The sequence below is a fragment of the Aquarana catesbeiana genome, linkage group LG13, assembly GCF_042186555.1.
Source record: "Aquarana catesbeiana isolate 2022-GZ linkage group LG13, ASM4218655v1, whole genome shotgun sequence".
Classification (NCBI taxonomy): Eukaryota; Metazoa; Chordata; class Amphibia; order Anura; family Ranidae; genus Aquarana; species Aquarana catesbeiana.
The window spans coordinates 228664422-228686593 of record NC_133336.1 but is presented as its reverse complement, the minus strand read 5'-3'; the positions used below and the strand labels follow the sequence as shown (position 1 = coordinate 228686593).

At 47.2% G+C, this 22172-nt stretch overlaps 1 protein-coding gene across 4 annotated transcripts; it reads left to right on the top strand.

The window, feature by feature from the left end:
• The first annotated feature begins 1804 nt into the window (after positions 1 to 1804).
• TOMM40L (translocase of outer mitochondrial membrane 40 like) lies at positions 1805 to 14473 on the top strand. Of its 4 annotated transcripts, none has more exons than XM_073609378.1 (10): positions 1805 to 1954; positions 2078 to 2212; positions 4033 to 4310; positions 4682 to 4749; positions 6351 to 6443; positions 7101 to 7202; positions 10083 to 10188; positions 10711 to 10833; positions 11339 to 11415; positions 13218 to 14473. In XM_073609378.1, the coding sequence occupies exons 3-10, from the start codon at positions 4199 to 4201 to the stop codon at positions 13458 to 13460; spliced, it is 924 nt and encodes a 307-aa protein (XP_073465479.1). In that variant the 5' UTR covers positions 1805 to 1954; positions 2078 to 2212; positions 4033 to 4198; the 3' UTR covers positions 13461 to 14473. The 4 variants fall into 4 exon arrangements, with proteins under 4 accessions (XP_073465479.1, XP_073465480.1, XP_073465478.1 ...); XM_073609379.1 differs by having other exon boundaries at positions 1814 to 1954; positions 2096 to 2212; XM_073609377.1 differs by having other exon boundaries at positions 1814 to 1972.
• The last annotated feature ends 7699 nt before the right edge of the window (positions 14474 to 22172 follow it).

The following is a 22172-nucleotide window of genomic DNA, read 5'->3' as shown; positions in this document are numbered from 1 at the left end:
ATGACTGGTCCTCTTTATTATATATATATATATATATATAGGGATGACAGGTCCTCTTTATTATATATATAGGAATGACTGGTCCTCTTTATTATATATATATATAGGGATGACAGGTCCTCTTTATTATATATATATATATATATATATATATATATATATATATGGGGATGACAGGTCCTCTTTATTATATATATATATAGGGATGACAGGTCCTCTTTATTATATATATATATATATATATATATATATATATATAGGGATGACAGGTCCTCTTTATTATATATATATATATAGGGATGACAGGTCCTCTTTATTATATATATATATAGGGATGACAGGTCCTCTTTATTATATATATATATATATATATATATATATATATATATATATATATATATATATATATAGGGATGACAGGTCCTCTTTATTATATATATATATAGGGATGACAGGTCCTCTTTATTATATATATATATAGGAATGACTGGTCCTCTTTATTATATATATATATAGGGATGACAGGTCCTCTTTATTATATATATATATATATATATATATATATATAGGGATGACAGGTCCTCTTTATTATATATATATATATAGGGATGACAGGTCCTCTTTATTATATATATATATAGGGATGACAGGTCCTCTTTATTATATATATATAGGGATGACAGGTCCTCTTTATTATATATATATATATATATATATATATATATATATATATATATATATATATATATATATATATAGGGATGACAGGTCCTCTTTATTATATATATATATATATATATATATAGGGATGACAGGTCCTCTTTATTATATATATATATAGGGATGACAGGTCCTCTTTATTATATATATATATAGGGATGACAGGTCCTCTTTATTATATATATATATAGGAATGACTGGTCCTCTTTATTATATATATATATAGGGATGACAGGTCCTCTTTATTATATATATATATATATATATATATATATAGGGATGACAGGTCCTCTTTATTATATATATATATAGGGATGACAGGTCCTCTTTATTATATATATATATAGGGATGACAGGTCCTCTTTATTATATATATATAGGGATGACAGGTCCTCTTTATTATATATATATATATATATATATATATATATATATATAGGGATGACAGGTCCTCTTTATTATATATATATATATATATATATATAGGGATGACAGGTCCTCTTTATTATATATATATATAGGGATGACAGGTCCTCTTTATTATATATATATATAGGGATGACAGGTCCTCTTTATTATATATATAGGGATGACAGGTCCTCTCTATTATATATATAGGGATGACAGGTCCTCTTTATTATATATATAGGGATGACAGGTCCTCTTTATTATATATATATATATAGGGATGACAGGTCCTCTTTATTATATATATAGGGATGACAGGTCCTCTTTATTATATATATATATAGGGATGACAGGTCCTCTTTATTATATATATAGGGATGACAGGTCCTCTTTATTATATATATATATATATATAGGGATGACAGGTCCTCTTTATTATATATATAGGGATGACAGGTCCTCTTTATTATATATATAGGGATGACAGGTCCTCTTTATTATATATATAGGGATGACAGGTCCTCTTTACTGATTCTAGAATCTCCCTGGTCCGCCTTCTGTACGTCTCCCTTAAAGTACAAATAGGTCATGTGATGAAACGTCTCCGTATTGGTGAGCTGCGGACTGCGGCCACGCCTCTCTATGGCACGTCGTCCTCAGCCGCCGCTTGCCCGCACCCAACATGGCCGCCTCCCTGGTGTGTGTGGGCGCCTGTGACGTCGGGCCGGGCGGAGCCTGCCAGCAGTAGTAATGGCGGGCCCTCCCCAGGTGACATGAATGGGAGGACAGGCGCAGGCCGGGGCTGGAGATCAGTGGAGGGAGGACGGTGAGAGCTCAGTGCTGGGTGTGTATATTGGGGGGGGGGAGAATCCTCATCCAGGGACAGGATATTTATATGTATTTGCATGCCATGATCATCACACCCCATCCCTTTCTTTTATCTCTATAGGTGTGTGTGTCATTGCAGGCAGATTCAGCAGGCCTTTCACAGTGCTTCTGGAGGAGGAGAGTGCATTCTCTTGCTGTGGCTCGGAGCGGTTCATCATATCTGGAGATTCGTCCGCCCCGCCGACTCCAATCCCAGGCAAGACTCCGACCACACAGATAAAATAGACAAAAATATATATCTCTGTACATCCAGTCCTGGGATTTACACTGCTCTGACACACAGCACAGTCCTGTCTGGCAGAGCAGGAGACCTGATTTTTCTTTGCTGCCGTTATGTAACACTTCCAGGTCTTGTCCCTCCCCCAGCCTGTGATTGGACCGTGGAAGGAGAAGCAGCTTGTCACTCTGCTCTCTCCTCCTACTCCTATCAGCATGCTCTATATGTGGCGCATGAAGAGTGCAGCACAGCTGATTGGCTGCTTGTGTTGCTCCCCCCCCCCCCAGTCTGAGTTCTGCTGTACAGGGAATGCTAGAGGCTGATGCTAGATCACATTCTGATACTTTACACTGCTTTGTAAATCAGGGCAAAAAAACCCCCCTGCCAGGTTGTTGTTGTTTTTCTGTGTTGTTGTACAATGGGGGAAATCTTCCTTTCGTTCCTGTCCGTGGGATGCAACAGGAAGTTATCGGAAATCTCTACTTCTTTACTGGGGGGGAGGGGGGATGCAACAGGAAGTTAGGGGAAATCTCTGCTTCCTGTCTGAGGGATGCAACAGGAAGTGGGAGGAAATCTCTGGATGCAACAAGAAGTCAAAAGAAATCTACTTTCTGCCTTGGGAATGCAACAGAAAGTAATTGGAAATATCTACTTCCTGTACTGAGGATGCAACAGGAAGTTAGAATAAATCTCTGCTTCTTGTCAGAGGGATGCAACCGGAAATTCAAGGAAATCTCTACTTCTTTACTGGGGAGGGCAACAGGAAGTTAGGGGAAATCTCTGCTTCCTGTCTGAAGGATGCCACAGGAAATCTGAGGAAATCTCTGCTTCCTGACAGGGGGATGCAACAGGCAGTTATCAGAAATCACTACTTCCTGTCTGTGGAATGCAACAGGAAGTTATTAGGACTATCTACTTGCTGTACTGGGGATGCAACAGGAAATTAGAGAAAATCTCCACTGCCTGTTTAGGGGATGCAACAGGAAGTTTGAGGAAATCTCTACTTCTTTACTAGGGGGGGGGGAGGAGTGCAACAGGAAGTTAGGGAAAACCTCTCATTCCTGTCTGAAAGATGCCACAGGAAGTCAGAGGAAATCTCTGCTTCCTGTCTGAGGGATGCAACAGGAAATTGGAGGAAATCTCTGCTTCCTGTTGGACTTTCTGGATGCAACAAGAAGTCAAAAGAAGCCTACTTTCTGCCTTGGGAATGCAACAGAAAGTTATTGGAAATATCTACTTCCTGTACTGAGGATGCAACAGGAAGTTAGAATAAATCTCCGCTTCCTGTCCAAGGGATGTAACAAGAACTTAGCTGAAATCTCTGGAAAGGAGGGTAGAGGAAATCTCTACTTTAGTGGGGGGGATGCAACAGGAAGTAAGGGGAAATCTCCACTTTGTGTCCGAGGGATGCAACAGGAAGTCGGTGGAAATTTCTTCTTCCGGCCTGATGGATGTAACAGGAAGTTAGAGGAAATCTCTCAAATGGAGTAAAGTCCACTGTTAGCTGTCCCCAGAAAAGGTGTCCTCATTCGAAGATTTGCCCTTGCTTCCTTTTCTGGTGACACGGATAACCATCTGGATTTCCCCTCACTTTCTTTCTCAATGATTATGGTCTCTATGACCAAGAGATGGTGAATCTCCCCAAGACAGCAATAAAAACCTGACAGAGGGTCAGGAGACCACCACAAGTCAATCTTCAATGATAAGACGACTTCTCTATTCCGGGGGTCACCTGGTGAAGGATCCGCCCCTGCGCGGTTTGTCCTCCATAACTGATCTTCTATCTCTGTCTCCAACAGGTTTCTCCTTTTCAAGCTTTCCTTTTACTAATAAAGAACATGCTGCCCAGGATGATGGGTGCCCTTCAGCCAGGACGCTGCACGAGGCCACCATGTTCCTTCTAAGCCCCTCCCACCGCAACAGCGACCGCGCTCACTCCGATCCCCGTCATTGGCAGAAGGCAGCATGGGGAACGTCTTCACCCACTACTCTCTGCATCCGTCCTGGAGCGGGCGGAGACGGCCGGTGCCTCTGCCCAATCCAGGGAGCTTCGATGAGCTGCACAAGAGCTGTAAAGGTGAGTCCAATGGGGCGGGCCTTAAAGTGGACCTGTCAGTATTTATTACAAGTCTCCATGAATACGTTCCTGAAGTCACAATGTACAGCCGCAGGGTCATTTCTCAGAAAATCTCCACTTTTTATTATTAGAAGTCCAGCCTGGAGCTCCAATCGGTGACTTTGCCCAGGCTATGATGATGTCTGATGGAGCTCCCAGTTCTGCCCACGTAGCTGGCAGAGTCCTGACTATACTCTATGGTAGGAGGGTGGGAGTCACACAGAGGGGACGATAACATGGTGATGGGTCATAGAGCTGATCTACCTACAGAGGACAGATCTATTCCAGTGAGGGGATTGGAGACTGATTGTGGGTGTTCTCTCTGGTTGTAGAGGTCTTCCCACAGCAGATGGAGGGGCTGAAGGTGATCATCAACCGATATCTCAGCAGCCATTTTCAGGTAGGTCTGAGTGCCGGTGAAGAGAACCGCTCATTGTTCACTTTATAAAGTATAAGGTAATGTAGAGGAAGAGTTGATGAGTATAATATAATATGTCTTTTCCTGTATGCTGTATGTATAAAATAAACCATTGTGCATAACATAGGATCTCTCCCCCTCCCCCTGCCGCGCCTTGCTCCCTCTCCCTTTGCCTCTTCCCCCTTCCACTCTTACTTCCCTCGCTCCCTCATTCCCCCTTTCCCCTGACGTCCCTTGCTCCCTTTTCCCCCTTGCTCCCTCCTTTTTTTTTTTTTTTTTTTTTTTTTTTACCCCTGACGCTTCCCACTCTTACTTCCCTCTTGCTCCCTCGCTCCCCTTTCCCCTGATGCTTCTTGCTCCCTCTCCTCCTGTCGCTCCCCCCCCCCCCCCCCCCCCCGCCGCTTCACCCTCCCACTCTTGCTTCCCTTGCTCCCTCATTCCCTCTTGCCCCCTCTCCCCCTGATGATTCCCCCTCCCACTCTTGCTTCCCTTGTTCCCTCATGCCCTTTGCTCCATCCCCCCTGCCGCTTCCCCCTCTCCCCGACTCCCCTTGCTCCCTTCTTTCCCCCTGACGCTTCCCACTCTTACTTCCCTCTCGCTCCCTCTCCCCCTGATGCTTCCCCCTCCCACTCTTGCTTCCCTTGTTCCCTCATTCCCTTTTGCGCCCTCATTCCCCCTCTCCCCCCCGACGCCCTTTGCTTTTGCTCCCTCCCACTCTTCCCTCGCTCCCTCATTCCCCCTGACCCCCTTTGCTCGCTTTTCTCCCTCCCTTTTCCCGCCCCTTGCTCCCTTCTTTCCCCCTGACGCTTCCCACTCTTCCCTCTTGCTCCCTTGCTCCCCTTTCCCCTGATGCTTTTTGCTCCCTCTCCTCCCGTCACCCCCCCCCACTCTTCCCTCGCTTCCCCCTCCTACTCTTACTTCCCTCACTCTCTTATTCCCTCTTGCTCCCTTCCGCTTCCCTCTCCCACTCTTACTTCCCTCGCTCCCTCATTCCCTCTTGCTCCCTCTCCCCCTGATGCTTCCCCCTCCCTCTCTTACTTCCCTCGCTCCCTCATTCTCCCTGATGCCCTTTGCTCCCTCCCCCCTCCCACTCTTACTTCCCTCGCTCCCTCATTCCCTCTTGCTCCATCTCCCCCTGATGCTTCCCCCTCCCACTCTTATTTCTCTCACTTACTCGTTTCCTCTCCCCCTGCCGCTTCCCCCTCCCACTCTTACTTCCCTTGCTCCCTCATTCCTTGCTCCCTCTCCCCTCTGACGCTCTTTGCTCCCTCTTCCCCGCCACTTCCCCCTCCTACTTTTACTTCTCTCGCTTACTCGTTCCCTCTTGCTCCCTGTCACTCTGATGCCCCTTCCTACCTCTCCTTCTCTCCTTGCTTCCTCGCTCCCTTTCTCTCTCTTCCCCCCCCCGCTGCTCCTTGCTTCCTCTCCCACTCTTCTCTTGCTCCCTTGTTGCTCCTCGCTCCCTCTTCTCATTCTTCTTTTGCTTTCCCATTCTTGACTATCTCTGCCTCTCCTCCTCACTTGCTCTGCTCTCCCCTCTGCTTTTCTTTTTTCTTTCCTCTCTGTCCCGCTTCTCTCCTTAGGTCAGCCACCACATTCACATGAGCTCGATGGGACAGTCGGGGTACCACTTTAACGCCAAATACATGGGAGACCAACTTCTGGGCTCCAGTGAGGTATGAAGCACGGCCTCTTATGTAATATATGTATTCCTTTCTTAGCGGTCTTCGTGACTATTTTGCTGATACAAAGATTTATATATCAGTTAGTTCATTTTAATTGCAGCCATTGAGTTTAAGTGACACTTTTTTTTTATATTCCATATGTAAAGCTTTTACACACGCCGTACATTTTTTATAGCCACCCCCATGACCACATCACTGATTTGTAAGAACAGATCCAAACTTAAAATGAAACCATTGAAAAGCCGGAGCATTTTGCTCCATAGAGAGAGACTGTGTGGCGGCAGCTTCTGCAAGTAAGACAACTGTTTTGGAAATACAGATTATGGGACCTTTTTATGCTACTAGTGAGGGGTTGTGTGTCTTTCGTTAAAACTGGACAAGCCAGGATTTGTTTTCTTGTCTATATAAAATGATGAGAGCGCCTCAACTCAACGTTTAGTCCAGCGGAAGTTGGGGCTAACGCGTTTCAGGGGCTAACCAGTTCCCCGCCCTTTCATCAGGGCTTGTATGCTAATACTGGGCAAGGTCATGGTGGTCATTAAGTAGTAAGGTGTATGTTCCAGGTTGAGCTCCAGCAATGGTGCCACCTGGATGTGCCCTCCCCCAGATCTTCTCATTTTCTCTTCTTCTTCTCTGATCTGTCGCCAGACCTTCCCGCTGCTGACCGGAGATCTGGACAACAACGGCAGCCTGAACGCCCAGGCCCACTGCCTGCTGGCCGAACACATCCGATCCAAGGCCGTATTCCAGGTAATGGAAAGGGGATATAACATTACAGCAGATGGGAGCAGCAGACTGGCCTGAATTATTAATGAGCCTGCCTCGCCTGCGCTAATTACGGGAGCGACGGGGATTTAAAAAGAGAAAAATGGCCGGCAGCATCCATCGATTTTAGAACTAGCAAGGGAGATGCATGCAGCGTGGGGGCGACTCGGTACAAGTGTGCGAAATATTCCCCGCGGTCACTCCTAATTACAAGCTGCTTCTAATACTGAACAATAGAATATTCATTATCTGCAATTGTATGTGAGCGCCGCCTCCTGAGTGTACAGTCTTTAACTGCTTTGCTGCCGCATCTTTAAACCGCAACGCGGTGGAAACGTCTTTCTGCCATAGTGCTGAAATCCGCCCTCAGAAGGCCAGGAATTCAGCTCCTTCGTATGGAGGCACACTATGAGTTAAGTCCAGCGTTGTGCATGACACCCCCTGGGTTTATCTCAAATTTTATATCTGACCGCTTTATAGAACCTTCAGGAGAGCAACGCTGATCCTTCTGAACTCTGCATCTTGAACAGTAGAGTCGCTGCAGCTGCTATACCAAGGCTTCTGTGAATGGGCAGGAGAAGGTGAGGGGCTGGCATAGCAGCTACATCAACTCTACTGTTAAGAACTCTGCATCTTGAACAGTATATTTGAAGCAGCTGTTGTGCCCGCTCATCTCCTCTGCTGCCCATTCACAGAAGCCTTTGTATTTTGTGACTGTGCTCACATAATACCAAGGCTTCTGTGATTGGGCAGGAGGAGGGTAGGGGTGGGCATAGCAGCTGCATGTACTCTACTGTTAAAGTTGCAGAGTTCAGAACAGTAGAGTAGATGCAGCTGCTATGCCCACCCCTACCCTCCTCATGCCCCTTCACAGAAGCCTTGGTATTATGTGAGCACAGTCACAAAATACAAAAGCTTCTTTTTATAGGCAGCAGAGGGGATGAACGGGCACGCAGCTGCAGCGACTGTACTGTTCTGAACTGTGCATCTTGAACAGTACATTCGCTGCAGCTGCTATGCCTGACCCTCCCCTCTGCTGCCAATTCACAGAAGCCTAGGTATTATATGAGCACTGTCACAAGCTTCTATTTGTGGACAACAGAGGGGAGGAGCAGGCATAGCAGCTGCAGCGACTCTACTGTTAAAGATGCAGAGTTCGAACAGTAGAGTCGCTGCAGCTGCTATGCCCGCTCCTCCCCTCTGCTGCCCACAAATAGAAGCTTGTGACAGTGCTCATATAATACCTAGGCTTCTGTGAATGGGCAGAAGGAGGGGAGGGGCCGGGCATAGCAGATGCATCTGCTCTGTTCTGAACTCTGCATCTTGAACAGTATAGATGTTGCAGCTGCTATGCCCACTCCTTCCCTCTGCTGCCCATAAACAGAAGCCTTTGTATTTTGTGAATGTGCTCAAGTAATAGAAAGGCTTCTGCAATGGGGCAGACATAGCAGCTGCATCTACTCTACTATTCTGAGCTCTGCATCTTGAACAGTAGAGTAGCTGCAGCTGCTATACCTGCTCTACCCCCCCTGCCTCCCATTCACAGAAGCCTTCGTATGTTGTGAATGTGTTCATATAATACCAAGGCTTCTGTGAATGGGCAGCAAAGGGGGGGGGGGGGGGGCAGGCATAGCAGCTGCAGTGACTCTACTGTTCAAGATGCAGACTTCAGAGCAGATGCAGCTGCTATGCCTGCCCCTCCCCTCTTGCCCAATCACAGAAGCCTTTGTATTATGTGAGCTCATTCACAAAATACAAAGGCTTCTGTGAATGGGGAGGACATAGCTGCTCTGTATGTTTCTTTACTCTCAGATCCCTGGCGTGTCTCTTGGCAGAGCAATAAACCTGTCCAAATATAAAAAATAGAGATAAGTTTAGGAGATGTCATGCATTTCCTTGGACTTAACTCAGTGAGCCTTCACTTATTACAAAGTGGCTGAATTTCTGGAATTTCAGTTTTATTGGTTGTGATGTGAGCGGCTCTGATCACAGGTTGTGTGTACAGAGCTGATCTGAGCATCTCTGTACCTTGTAATCAGAGCTGCTGATAAGGCAGTACAGCCGACAGCTGGCCCTCCTGTTTGGGGCTCGGTCCCCATCTGCTCAACAGGAGGGCTGATTCCTGCTGCGGCACCCCCAGCCAATGCCTCCACAGCTGAAAGTGGTAGCAGTTGGTGGGCAGTAAACGCGCAGCTCAACTGTAGGATTTTACTAAACCCCCCCACCTCACCTATGAACGAGCTCTAAGGACTCATTCACACAGGTCCTCTGGCCATGTGAACTAGCAGTTTGTCTATGCAGCTGGAGCCATTTCCTACTCTGTATGAACACAGCCGCAGGTCTCAACTTTTGAGAGGTGTGCAGGTGGGGGTGAGTGTTACCAAACGCACACTGTCTGTGTTCGGCACCGTACACTTGCATCCATAAGACTGTCGTATTAAGACCTGCGGCTGTGTTCGTACAGCCTCTGCATCCCCATAGAGTAACATGAGCTGCCTGCACACAGCCTCAGCCACATTAAACTGCAGATCCACACTATACAGGTCACAGTCCCAAGACCTCATCCACACACAGGGCTTTATCTATTACCTCCAATACAGTTTTATATTTAGCAGGAATTTTTATAAGTTCTGTTTGTGTTCACTAATAATAATTTAAAGATAATGAGTGAAAATATCATTACTACTCTCCCCCCCCCCCCCCTCCACCCCCATAAGATTGTAAGCTCTGAGGAGCAGGGCCCTCCTAACCCTCTTGTATAGAATTGTTTCCCTTCTATTGTAAAGTGCTGTGCAAACTGTTAGTGGTATAGAGAGCCTGTATAATAAAAATTGGGTCATATTAACCCTTTCCTTATTTTTGCAGACTCATCATTCCAAATTCCTTACCTGGCAGATTGATGTAGAATATCGAGGAGACAATTGTACGGGGACCCTGACCCTAGGAAACCCCGATTTAATTAATGACTCAAGTATGTATTCGCTCGACTTTTCTGTATACTACATCTTATATCTGGGGAGCGGTGATGTCACTCCTCTATAATATATCTTATATCTGGAGAGTGGTGATGTCACTCCTGTATAATAGATCTTATATCTGGAGAGTGGTGATGTCACTCCTCTATAATATATCTTATATCTGGGGAGCGATGATGTCACTCCTCTATAATATATCTTATATCTGGGGAGCGGTGATGTCACTCCTTTATAATATATTTTATATCTGGGGAGTGGTGATGTCACTCCTGTATAATATATCTTATATCTGGGGAGCGGTGATGTCACTCCTCTATAATATATCTTATATCTGGGGAGCAGTGATGTCACTCCTCTATAATATATCTTATATCTGGGGAGCGGTGATGTCACTCCTCTATAATATATCTTATATCTGGGGAGCGGTGATGTCACTCCTCTATAATATATCTTATATCTGGGGAGTGGTGATGTCACTCCTGTATAATATAATCTTTGTGTATTTTCCCCACTTGTAGTGATCCTGGTAACACACTTCCTGCAGAGTATCACACCTCGGTTGGTCCTTGGTGGAGAGCTGGTCTATCACCAGCGGATGGGGGAGGAAGGCGCCATCCTAACATTGGCTGGAAAATATTCAGGTACAGAATTCACAATATAAATTGCCCCACTGCCCCCCACTCCTCCATAGGATTTTCCAGAGACTGGGATGAAGTGTCAGTGTTGTCTGATATCCACATCTACCTATTTACCAACTGTCATTGTTCAGCAGCTTGAAGATGTAGCGCAGAAAGGAACAGAGTGGGATATGGTTTCTCTCTATAAAAATTGTGCAACACCTATTTTGCATTTGAAATTCTTGCAGATTGCTGTTTCCTAAGATGATCACCAGGGGGCGATCATGTACCGTGTACAGTCATTTACTATATTTTGTGCAAGCAGTGAATACTGTACTGGCACTGCATAGAGAAAGTAGATATGGATTGTTTATTCCTACTCCATTGTTTGCATTCTCTGTAAATGTAGTGTATCACAAGCTTTTATTTTATTCTTTTGGTATCAAATTTTTGCATTATTTTTTGTATTACGAAGCCTCTTCTTCCTGTGGATCACTCCATGGTTGTTATATCTCCTCTTGTGTTACAGCGGAGAATTGGGTGAGCACTCTGAATATCGGGTATGGTGGAGCTCATGCCAGCTACTATCATAAAGCCAATGAACAAGTGAGTGTATCCTTCTTCTCTCTTTTTTTTTTTTTCCTTTGTTACTGCTGCCTTCTGTTCCTTCCATTCCTTCCTGTTCTCTTCTGTTCCCCCTCCCCCCATTTACTTCCTTGACTTCCCATTTCCTACTTAGTCCAGTTTTCTCACTTTCCCTTGGGTTCCCTCCTGTTTCCTCCATTGCTCTACCGTGTTCTATTTGGCTTTTTGTTGCGCTCCCATTTCCTCCCTCTCTGGCAACTCCTCCTATGTTTCTTATTAAGTCCTCCCTGTTTTCTCCCTTGCCCTTTGGTTCCCTCCTGTTTCCTCCATTGCTATTTCCCCCCTGTTTCCCTCCCTGGCTCCACCCTTGTCTCTCCCGTTTCTTTTTTAGCTCTCCAATTTCCTCCCTTGCACTTCTGTTTCCTATTTAGTCCTCCTGTTTTCTCCCTTGCTCTTGGGTTTCCTCTAACCTCGCTCTACCATCTTCTACTTGGCCCTTCCTTGTGCTCCCGTTTCCTCCCTTGTCTCCCTCCCTGGCTCCTCCCTTGCACTCCTGCTTCCCACTTAGTCCTCATGTTTCCTTCATTGCTCTACCATTTTCTACTTGGCTGTCCCTTGCTCTCCCATTTTTCTCCCTGTATCCTGTGTTGTCTCCTTGCTTCTCCCTCTTTCTTTCCTCCCTTATCCCTCGCGTTTCTTATTTGGCCCTCCTGTTTCCTTCAATGTCCCCTCCCCCCCTCCCCTTCCTTCCCCTACCCTACCATTTCCCATTCTCCATTTCCTTCTTAGCACCCCTGTTCCCTCCCCTCCCTTTTACTTCCGTTTCCTACTTGGTTGTCCAATTTTCCCCTTTGCTGCTCCTTTGCTGTTCCTCCCCTTCACTTACCATTTTTCTGTTTAGCCCTTGCTTTTCTTCTTTCTTCTTCTCCTTTTTTTTTTTTTTTTTTTTTTTTTTCAATTTTATGCTGAAAATATCTGTACAGATTAGAAGAATTGTGCTTTTCTTGGACAAAAGGTGAATATAAACCCTACAGTCCTCCTGTTTTCTCCCTTGCTCTTGGTTTTGCTCTACCGTCTTCTACTTCGCCCTTCCTTGTGCTCCCATTTCCTCCCTGTACCCCCCCCCCCCCCCCCCACCCTGTTTCCTCCTTTGTCTCCCTCCCTGGCTCCTCCCTTGCACTCCTGCTTCCTACTTAGTCCTCATGTTTCCTCCATTGCTTTACCATTATCTACTTGGCGGTCCCTTGCTCTCCCATTTTTCCTCCCTGTATACTGTGTTGTATCCTTGCTTCTCCCACCTTCTTTCCTTTCTGTTCTCCTTCCTTATTCCTCATGTTTCTTATTTGGCCCTCCTGTTTCTTTCAATCCCCCCCCCCCCCACTTCCTCCCATGCCCTACCGTTTTCCCATTCTCCATTTCCTACTTGGCACCCCTGTTCCCTCCCTTGACTTCCAATGTCCTACTTGGTTGTCCCATTTTCCCCTTTTCTGCTCCTTCCCTGTTCCTTCCTTTCCCTTCCCATTTTCTGTTTAGCTCTTGCTCCGCCCCCCCCCCCTTTTTTTTTTTTTTTTTTTGTTTCTCTTTTCCTTTCTTCAATTTTATGCTGAAAATATCTGTACAGATTAGAAGAATTGTGCTTTTCTTGGACAGAAGGCGAATAACATTTGAGGATAAAAAAAAAAAAAAAAAAAAATCAAAGTTTGTGTAGAGTACATGGATAACAGTATACCGTGTGCGTAAAACAAAAAATGTATATATGTATGTGTTTAGTTAATATTCCTCTTGCACAATTTTTAAGAGTTTCCCCCTCCTCCCACCCTCAGATTCAGGTCGGAGTGGAGTTTGAAGCCAACACTCGTCTTCAGGAAACCACCTTCGCTTTCGGCTACCACCTCAACCTCCCCAAAGCCAACGTGGTCTTCAAAGGCTCGGTGGACAGTTCGTGGTGCGTGGGGGCGGTGCTAGAGAAAAGACTGCCCCCTCTGCCCGTCACCCTGGCCCTTGGAGCGTTCATGAATCACTGGAAGAACAAATTTCACTGCGGCTTTACCATCATGGTGGGATGAAGAGGGCTGAGGGCTGACGTCCGTCGGGGGGGGCCCCGAATTTGCTGACTTCTGTACTGGTGACCCCCCCAAACCGACTTGCCGGTCCCACACTGACCTTAGGGTGCGGATTTGTGGCTTTTTGTAAAGTTTTATTTATCAGTATTTCTAAGATGGACTCCTGATGGAAGGACCATTGTGGAAATTCTCTTCTCACTCTCCTTATGGACAAAGGTTTGAGTCAGTCCACCCGATAGTCTTCCAGTTATGGATGGAGGCCTCTAGCTTTGGGCATCTCTCTGGGATTCCGTTGCAAAGACTTCTGGAACGTGGAGAATTGTAAGGGTCCATCCACTTAAAGCTGAGATCTTGGCATTTTTTTGGGGCTTTTTAAACCTCCCAGTGATGAGGGAATCCAACTGGGAGAGCGAACTCCAGGTCCTACACCTGTGGGTGCACAGATCTCGCCAATCCAGTCTGAGTTTTTATAACCACATGATTCAGCGGTTTGGTTCTCACCCAAAATTGGAATTTCAGCGTTGAGTGGACTGACCTTCATAATTTTTGTCCTTCTAGAATTCTGGGCCCTGTTTTTGTTTTTTTCCTTGCCTCAAGAGGTAACTCCATCCAAAACTAAATAGAGGGCAAAGCTAATGTCCTTGGGAAGGATTCCACCATCGTCTTAGTGGCTTTTAAGAGGTTGGAAATTGGCCATGCCGGCTTTATTTATTTATTTATCTTTATTATGGTGAGGACTGTGCTGCCCCCAGGTAGCAGATGTGATGTAGTACAGGGAGCACAGCACTGAAAGAAACACACTTATGGTCTCAGGCCACCCAGTCTCAGGGCCTCGTCCTCCTCCTCCATCGGTGTCGCCGCCTTCCAATAACCCAACCTGGACTCCTGATACCGCCGCGGTGGCTTTGCCAACTCCCGAGGACTTTAAATATTACTTCATCATTCCGTAGATGTTAATAAGTTTGGCCAGTTGGAGGCGCAGTTCTTATTTAAAAAAAAAAAAGCAATTTCCCACACCCCCTGTGTCTGCTTTTATTTTATTTTCTGTCAGGCAGAATTTCAGATGGAAATAAGATAATAATAAATGGCCCATTCAAAGATAAAATACCAAAGTTGGCTTTTGCTGCAGTATTCAGCTTCAATCCAGAGATGTCCCCTGCAGTACTTTTATTCTGCCACTAGATGTCCTCAGTCTGATGAAAATCAATATTCACCTTCAAGCCAGGGATGTCCCCTGCAGTACATTTATTCTGCCACTAGATGTCCTCAGTCTGAAAGAAAGCAGCATTCACCTTCAATAAAGAGACGTCCCCTGCAGTACTTTTATTCTGCCGCTAGATGTCCTCAGTTTAATAGCATTAATCCACTTCCTCTGAGTTGGGGGCTGAGTCATCCCGGACCAGCCCCCCAACCAGCGATAGTGAAAAGAGAAGCTCTTATCTCTGCTCTCCTCCTATCCGCATACTTCTTGAAAGCCAATCAGATCATGTGATGTCAAGTGCTGCTTCCTCTTTCACACGCTGGGCCCTGCTGTACCAGGGCTGCAGGAGACGGATACCAAAGATCCAACCGCTTAATAATAAGGCTGTTTCAAAGAATAAAATAACAAAACCAGCCTTTGCTGCAATATTAAGCTTTAATCCAGAGCTGTCCCATGTCGAATTTTATTCTGCCCCCTAGATATTTTCTCCAGTCATCTTCCAGGACGGCACACCTGAGATGACGAGTCTCACCTGACAGGAAACACATCCAACAACAGAGTTTGAAAGGCCCCACCCTTCCCTCTGTTCCTCAGTTATTGATTGATTTGTGTTTTCCACAGGATGGCTTTTCTCCTAAAAGAAAGCACTCAGGGGGGATACAGCAAGAACCCCCCTGAGAATCTGGTGGCACTAGGACATGGTGAGGGTGTCCATAACCCCAGGGACCTTACATCCCACTCTCTCCTCCTACCTGACAGTGGTGGATGGCAGGGAGGGGCTGCCCGAAAATTCCCCATCTGCTGGGGAGGAAGTCCCTGATCCTTGTTTGCATGGGGCTGAGGGATCTCCCACTCGCCGCTATGCTGTATCGGCGTCGCCATCCGCTACCGAGCATGTCCGGGTGTCGGTACGGCGCTCGTATGATGTAATTTCCAGCGGCTCCGGACTACAACAAAATGCCGGCGAGCGGCGCAACGATATATGTATAAAGGCAGTAACGGAGCGGGGGTCCGTGGTCCTGTGTCCCCTAATCTACCTGAAGCGATCCTACCCGGCGGTTGATCGGCTAGAAGGGATGGAGAAGGAAGACGGACCTCACAGGGGGTGAGTGACCCAGCTGGTGTGGGGAGGGGATTTGGGGTGGCCCTATTTCCCTCTTCCCCCACAGGATACCCGATGGGTAATGGCTAAAATGTGTTTTTTTTTTTTATTTGTCATTCACAGAGATTGAATGCCCTGCCCAAGGGACAGCCAGTAGGTCTAAGTCCAAAGCCACCTCAAAATCAAGGCGTTGCGGGTATTGTAATGAGAAACTCCCACAAGACCACAACAAGCCGTTCTGCTTCAGATGCATCTATAAGTTAGCAGGCAAGGAGACAGCACAAGCTGTGAAGGACTGCCATGCGCTACAGTCTGAGATGCTAGCAACCCTCCAGTCCTTTAGAAATACGGTCGAGAAGCGGCAGGTAGAAGCCTCTTCCAGTAGGGAGAGCTCCCCCTCTCAGAAGGGGATGTCTACCAGTAATACTGGGGGGTCCCAAGAACCGTCTCCCTGTTATTCAGATGAGGAAGAGGTAGGGGACTCAGAGCAGAGCTCTCGGGGAGGATGGAGAGGAGTCTGACCAGGATAGTCAGGTCGAGGCTAGGCCTGAGGGACAATCTCTTCTCAGCCGATAACACGTAGGGTCTCCTCAAGGCAATCTACGCATCTGAGGACATTCAGATGCCGTCCACTCAGGTCTCAGCTCAAGATAAGGTATATAGAGGACTGGGCAAACGGCAAGCTAAGTCTCTTCTAGTGCACCAATCCCTTAAGGCTATAATACTAAGGGAATGGAGGGAGCCTGAGCGCAAGGTATTAAAACTTAAGACCTGGGAACGTAGATGCCCCTTTGAGGAGGAGGAGAAATTCTTTAAAGTACTGCGTTTGGATGCTTCCTTGGCACAAGTATCCAAACGTTTGGACCTCTCCTTTGAGGATTCTGGCAACATTTGGGATCAGATGGATAAGAAATCTGAAACCTTGTTACGTAGAGCCTGGGATGCCAATGCTGTAGCTATGGGTCCAGCATTGGCCTCTGCCTGTGTCGCCAGAAACGCAGATGCATGGGTCAACAGGTTGATGGACCATGACTCGTGTAAGAACAAATCTAAGGAGGTATTAGATTCTCTAGAGGTTTTTGGGAAGGCGGTAGCCTTTCTGGCAGATTCTGCTGTAGAAACAGTGATAACAACTGCCAAGTTGGCGACTCTACTAAACTCCGCCAGAAGAACCCTTTGGGTAAAAACGTGGGCTGGAGATTTTACCTCTAAGTCTCGACTCTGCGGTATAGCGTTTGAGGGCCCCCTGCTCTTCGGTTCGGGCCTAGAACAGGTCCTGTCCCGATCAACAGAAAAGGGCAAGAAATTCCCTACTAAACCCAAGAGGGATAAAGGGAAGAAAATTTTTTTTGAGGCCCCCCTTCAAAAAAACAGTTTAAGGGTAAGAAAGAGCCAAGGAAAAAGTGGGGGTTTGGTAAGGGCAAGGAAAAAGGTGGTATCCTTTTTTCCAGGTCCGGACCTTCTAACAAGGAAGCAAACTGACACCAACATAAAAGTTGGTGGGAGACTCTCGTGGTTTCTCCCCCCAATGGGAGAAGATCACACAGAGCCCTTACATCCCAAGTCTTTTAAGGGAGGATTACAGATTGGAATTCCTGTCACCCCCCCTCCAAACTTCCTCATTACCTGTCTCCCCAAGGATCCACTGAAAGCAAGGAGCCTTTTGCGGAGTGTCCGCGAGCTCGCAGAACAGGAGGTCATCATTCCTGTTCCCGTGAGTCAGATTACCCAAGGGTTTTATTCCCACATTTTTGTGGTTCCGAAACCATCGGGCAAATTTCAGCTGATCATAAACCTACGGAAGCTGAACCGGTACTTGCTATGCAAAAGGTTCCCGGATGGAGAGTATCTATACAGTCAGAAGACACCTTCAAGGGGGAGTCTTCATGATCACATTAGATCTGAAAGATGCTTAATTGCATGTCCCCATTGCCCTGGAACAACAGAAGTACATGCGTTTCGCAGTTCGGACAGAGCAGGGTGTCCAGCACTGGCAGTTCAGGTCACTCCCCTTCGGCCTAGCGGCCAGTCCAAGAATCTTTACCAAGGTTCTTGCCGAGGTGGTGTCTTTTCTGCACCTCCAGGGGATAGCCTTGATCCCGTACTTGGATGATATGCTAATTTACAGTCCGGCCGAGACAGAGTGTTGTCCACTCTAGAATCACTGGGTTGGATGGTCAGCTGGGAGAAGTCCTCCCTGGATCCCTCGCAATCCAAGGTGTACCTAGGTTACTGGGTAGAATCAGTGGCCCAAAGAGTTTTTCCTTCCCCTGGAGAAAATCTCAAAGGTACAGGGGGCTGTGTCGGCTCTCCACTTGACCGGAGAGGCCTCTTTAAGGACCATTATGAGAGTACTGGGGCTTATGTCATCCTGCATCCCATCGGTCCCCTGGGCCCAGCTCCACTTTCAGGGGCTCCAGGGATTCCTTCTCTCCTCCCTGGACATGAGTATCTCTCTTTGGAGAGGTAAGAAACTCCCTAGACTCTTGGCTCAATCCGAACAACCTATCAGGGGGTCGGACCTGGACACAAAATGATCCACTAAGCATAATAACGGACACAAGTGCCTGGGGCTGGGGAGCTCACTTGGAAGACCTCTACGCCCAGGGTCCTTGGGACCGGAAGCAGAGCGAAGCTTCCTCCAATTTCAGGGAGCTTCTGGCAGTCAGAAAGGCGTTACATTTTTTTGAGGACCAGGTCCAGGGGAGGGAAGTACCTTCTCAGACAACGCGGTGGCTGTGTCCTACCTGAATCACCATGGGGAGACAAGGTCCAGCAGGCTAATGAAGCTGACTCAGGAGATCCTGGGGGAAGTGGAGAAGAATATTCTGTCAGTCTCGGCAGTCCATATAAAAGGGTCCCTCAATTTTCAGGCAGACTTCCTCAGCAGGCAGCCCATACAGCAAGAGGGAGCTAAACAAGAAGGTTTCTTTTTCTCTGGTAAGCCACATTATGGCAAACCAGAGAGAGATTTGTTTGCTTGCAAGAAGAACAGAAAAGTTCGGAAGTTCTCTCTCACCAGGGAGCAGGGTTGCTGGGGGGTAGATGCCTTAGCCCAAGGCTGGGATTTTGGTCTGGCGTATGCATTCCCTTCCCTAGTGCTCATTCCCCAGGTGTTACAAAAGCTGTCCCAGTCGCACGAATGCCTTATTCTGATTGCACCCTGGTGGCTGAAGCGGGCATGGTTCCCCACCCTGAAGTGGTGGTCGATTGCTCCTCCGTTGCATCTCCCGTCCCAATGCGATCTCCGCTGCCAGTGCCCAGTTGTTCATCCCGCCCCGGGGTTCCTTTCCCTGACGGCCTGGTTCCTGAGAGGGAGATCCTCAGCAGTAGGGGATGTTAGGAGAAGGTGATTGATACGCTTTTGCTTAGTAGAAATCCAGTCACTAGACAAATCTATGCAAAAGTCTGGAAGGTCTTCTCTCGCTGGGCTCAGTCTAGGGAAGGCACACTCCAAACAATCCTGACAGTCCTAGATTTTCTTTCAGGAGGGGGTTGACCAGGGTTTAGCGGTCAGCACCCTCAGGGTCCAGGTTGCAGCCCTATCAGTGTTACTCGACAGTAGACTGGCTCTGAACCCCCTTGTAAAAAGATTTGGCAGCCAGGGAAAGGGTAACCCCGGTAAGGACAAACAGGTTTCCACCGTGGGACTTGTCCCTGGTACTGGACACCCTAACGAAAGGGTGTTTCGAGCCGGTGGCTCAAATTTCATTTATATTTCTTTCCCTTAAGATGGCCTTCCTTCTGGCCTTCACCACAGCCAGAAGGATTGGCAACCTACAGACTCTGACTATTAGAGAACCCTTTTTGTTGCTCCTAGAGGATAGGGTAATCCTCAGACAGGATCCGTTATATTTACCTAAGGTGACCTCTGGTTTTCACAGGAGATTATTCTTCCATCATTTTGTCAGAACCCCAAAAATGATGAGGAAGAAAAATTTCACTTATTAGACTTTAGATGTTGTTTTCTGGTCTATTTAGAGAGAGTTTAGGAGATCAAACCATCTAATTTTTGTGGCCAGAGAAAGGGTCTTCAGGCCTCCAAGCCAATGATAGCCAGGTGGATCAAACAGACTATCTCAATAGCTTACAAGCACTCGGGTAGACCTGTCCCAGCTCACCTTAAGGCTCACTCAACTAGATCACTGGTTATCTCCTAGGCAGGGAGGACAGGCGCCTCGATTGATCAAATCTGCAAGCCAGCAACATGGACGAGCCAAAATACTTTCCTGAGGCACTACAGAGTGGAACTGTTGTCCCCTCAGGACGTGGCATTCGGCAGGAAGGTCCTACAAGCGGTGGTCCCACCCTAAGGTGGGCCTGAACTTCTTGCTCATCGTCTCCGGTGTGCCGTCCTGGAAGATGACTGGAGAAAATTAACAGTTACACTTACCGGTAACGGGTTTTCTAGGAAATCTTCCAGGACGGCAGGCCTATCTCCCTACCCTTCATTGTCGGTGATGTTTCAATTCTCACAGAATGTACCCTCTGGCACCGGTGTGGGTTTATACTTTGTCATAACTGAGGGACAGAGGGAAGGGTGGGGCCTTTTACACTCTGTTGTTGGATGTGTTTCCTGCCAGGTGAGACCCGTCATCTCAGGTGTGCCGTCCTGGAAGAATTCCTAGAAAACCCATGACCTGTAAGTGTAACTGGTCATTTACAGTCTGATGGTCAGCATCATTTAATCCACTTTCTTTGCACACAGGTCATCCCGGACAAGCCCCCAACCTGTGACTGGACAGTGAAAAGAGAAGCAGCACAGTGATGAGCTCATCTTTCTGTCACTCTGCTCTCTTCTCCTAAGAGCTTCTCCTTTCACTATCAGCGCTTGGGGGCTGGTCCGGGATGACTTAGATGACTTGAATCAATGCTAACTGTTAAACCAAGTCATCCCGGACCAGCCCCCAAATGCTGATAGTGAAAGGAGAAGCTCTTATCTCTTTATCACCCTGCTCTCTCCTCCTATCGGCATACTTCATAATCGCGTGATCTGATTGGTTTCTTGTGCTGCTTCTTCCTTTTCACGCGCTGAGCCCTGCATTACAGGGACTGCAGGAGGGTGATACCAGGTCAAATTCAGGTACTTTTTGCTTGTATTTAATAAAATAAAGTTTAACAATGTATTGATGGTTGCAGAGCCGCACAGCTTTCTTCAGGGCAGGTCTGATGGTGACAACAGTAGAACATTCCTGTGTCGTGTGTGTAGAAACGGCCAGCAGATCACCTTGTGTGACAACAGAGGAGCACAATGGGAGGCGGGGACAGAGCGTTGTCACCGTATAAAAAGGAAGTGCCTGAAAATGGCGGGATCATGGTGGGTGCTGTGATGTTTTCAGGAAGCTATGTCCATGATCGCCGGCCCCTCCCACCAGCCGTGGTCTGCCTGCATTGCATAGAGAAGCACAGAGACCCGGTGATGACATTTCTGGGTCTAAAATAAGGTATGGAATGAAAACAGATTTTATTTACATTATTGTGTTGAGGGGGAGGGGTCAGGGACTGAGGGGGGGGGGGGCAGGGACTGAGGGGGAGGGGCCAGGGAAGGTATGGGTGGTGTCAGCAGAATGCTCAGTGAGGACGTCCTCCGTCCGGTTCATTGGACCGGTGCTCTTTGGCCCGCCATGTTTGGACCAATCAGATGATTGCGTGCGGGAAGGAGGCGTCGGGCCGTGATCCGGCACTTCGCTGACATGGCGGGAGCCTGGACCATCAATAATGCAGCCGCTCTGGGATGGTACATCGGGAGGTTTCCTTTCCTCTACAAACTGAACCACAGCGCCCCCCGGAGGCCAACCTCTGCCACAGCCGCAGTTCTCTGCCTGGGATTCAAAATGCCACTTGTGTCAAGGAAATATTTTACCCAATAAGTGGGCGGGGCCAGGATTTCCTTCCAAATTCTAACCTGCTTTTGTGCTGGAGCTGCTTAGAGATCACGCCCCCCACCCTCCCCTGGGCCAATGCTCTTATTTGCTTTTCTCTGCAAAAGGACGGCACCATCTTTGCTTAGTCATCATCTACTTTCTGGACAGAGATGGATCATGTGTGATGATTATGTAAATCCCAGTGTCTGTGCAATTCTTGGCTGTGTTCACAAATGTTTGACATAGATCAGCCCCTCAGCTTGTGACTTGTTATAACGAACAGTCTGATCACTGGGGGAAGAGGAGACTGTCTCCTGCCCACAGCAGACTGATCACTGGGGAGCAGAGACCGAGGAAATGCTGCTTCCTGACTTCAGTCTGATCACTGTCAAAAGAGGAGACTGAGGAAATGCCTCCTCCTGCCTGCAGCAGTCTAATCACTGGGAGGATGAGGAGACTGAAGAAGTGCTTCTACTAATCAATTGGATGGGAGACTGAGGAAATGCTTATTCCTTGCCTGCAGCAGTCTGATCACTGAAGGAAATAGA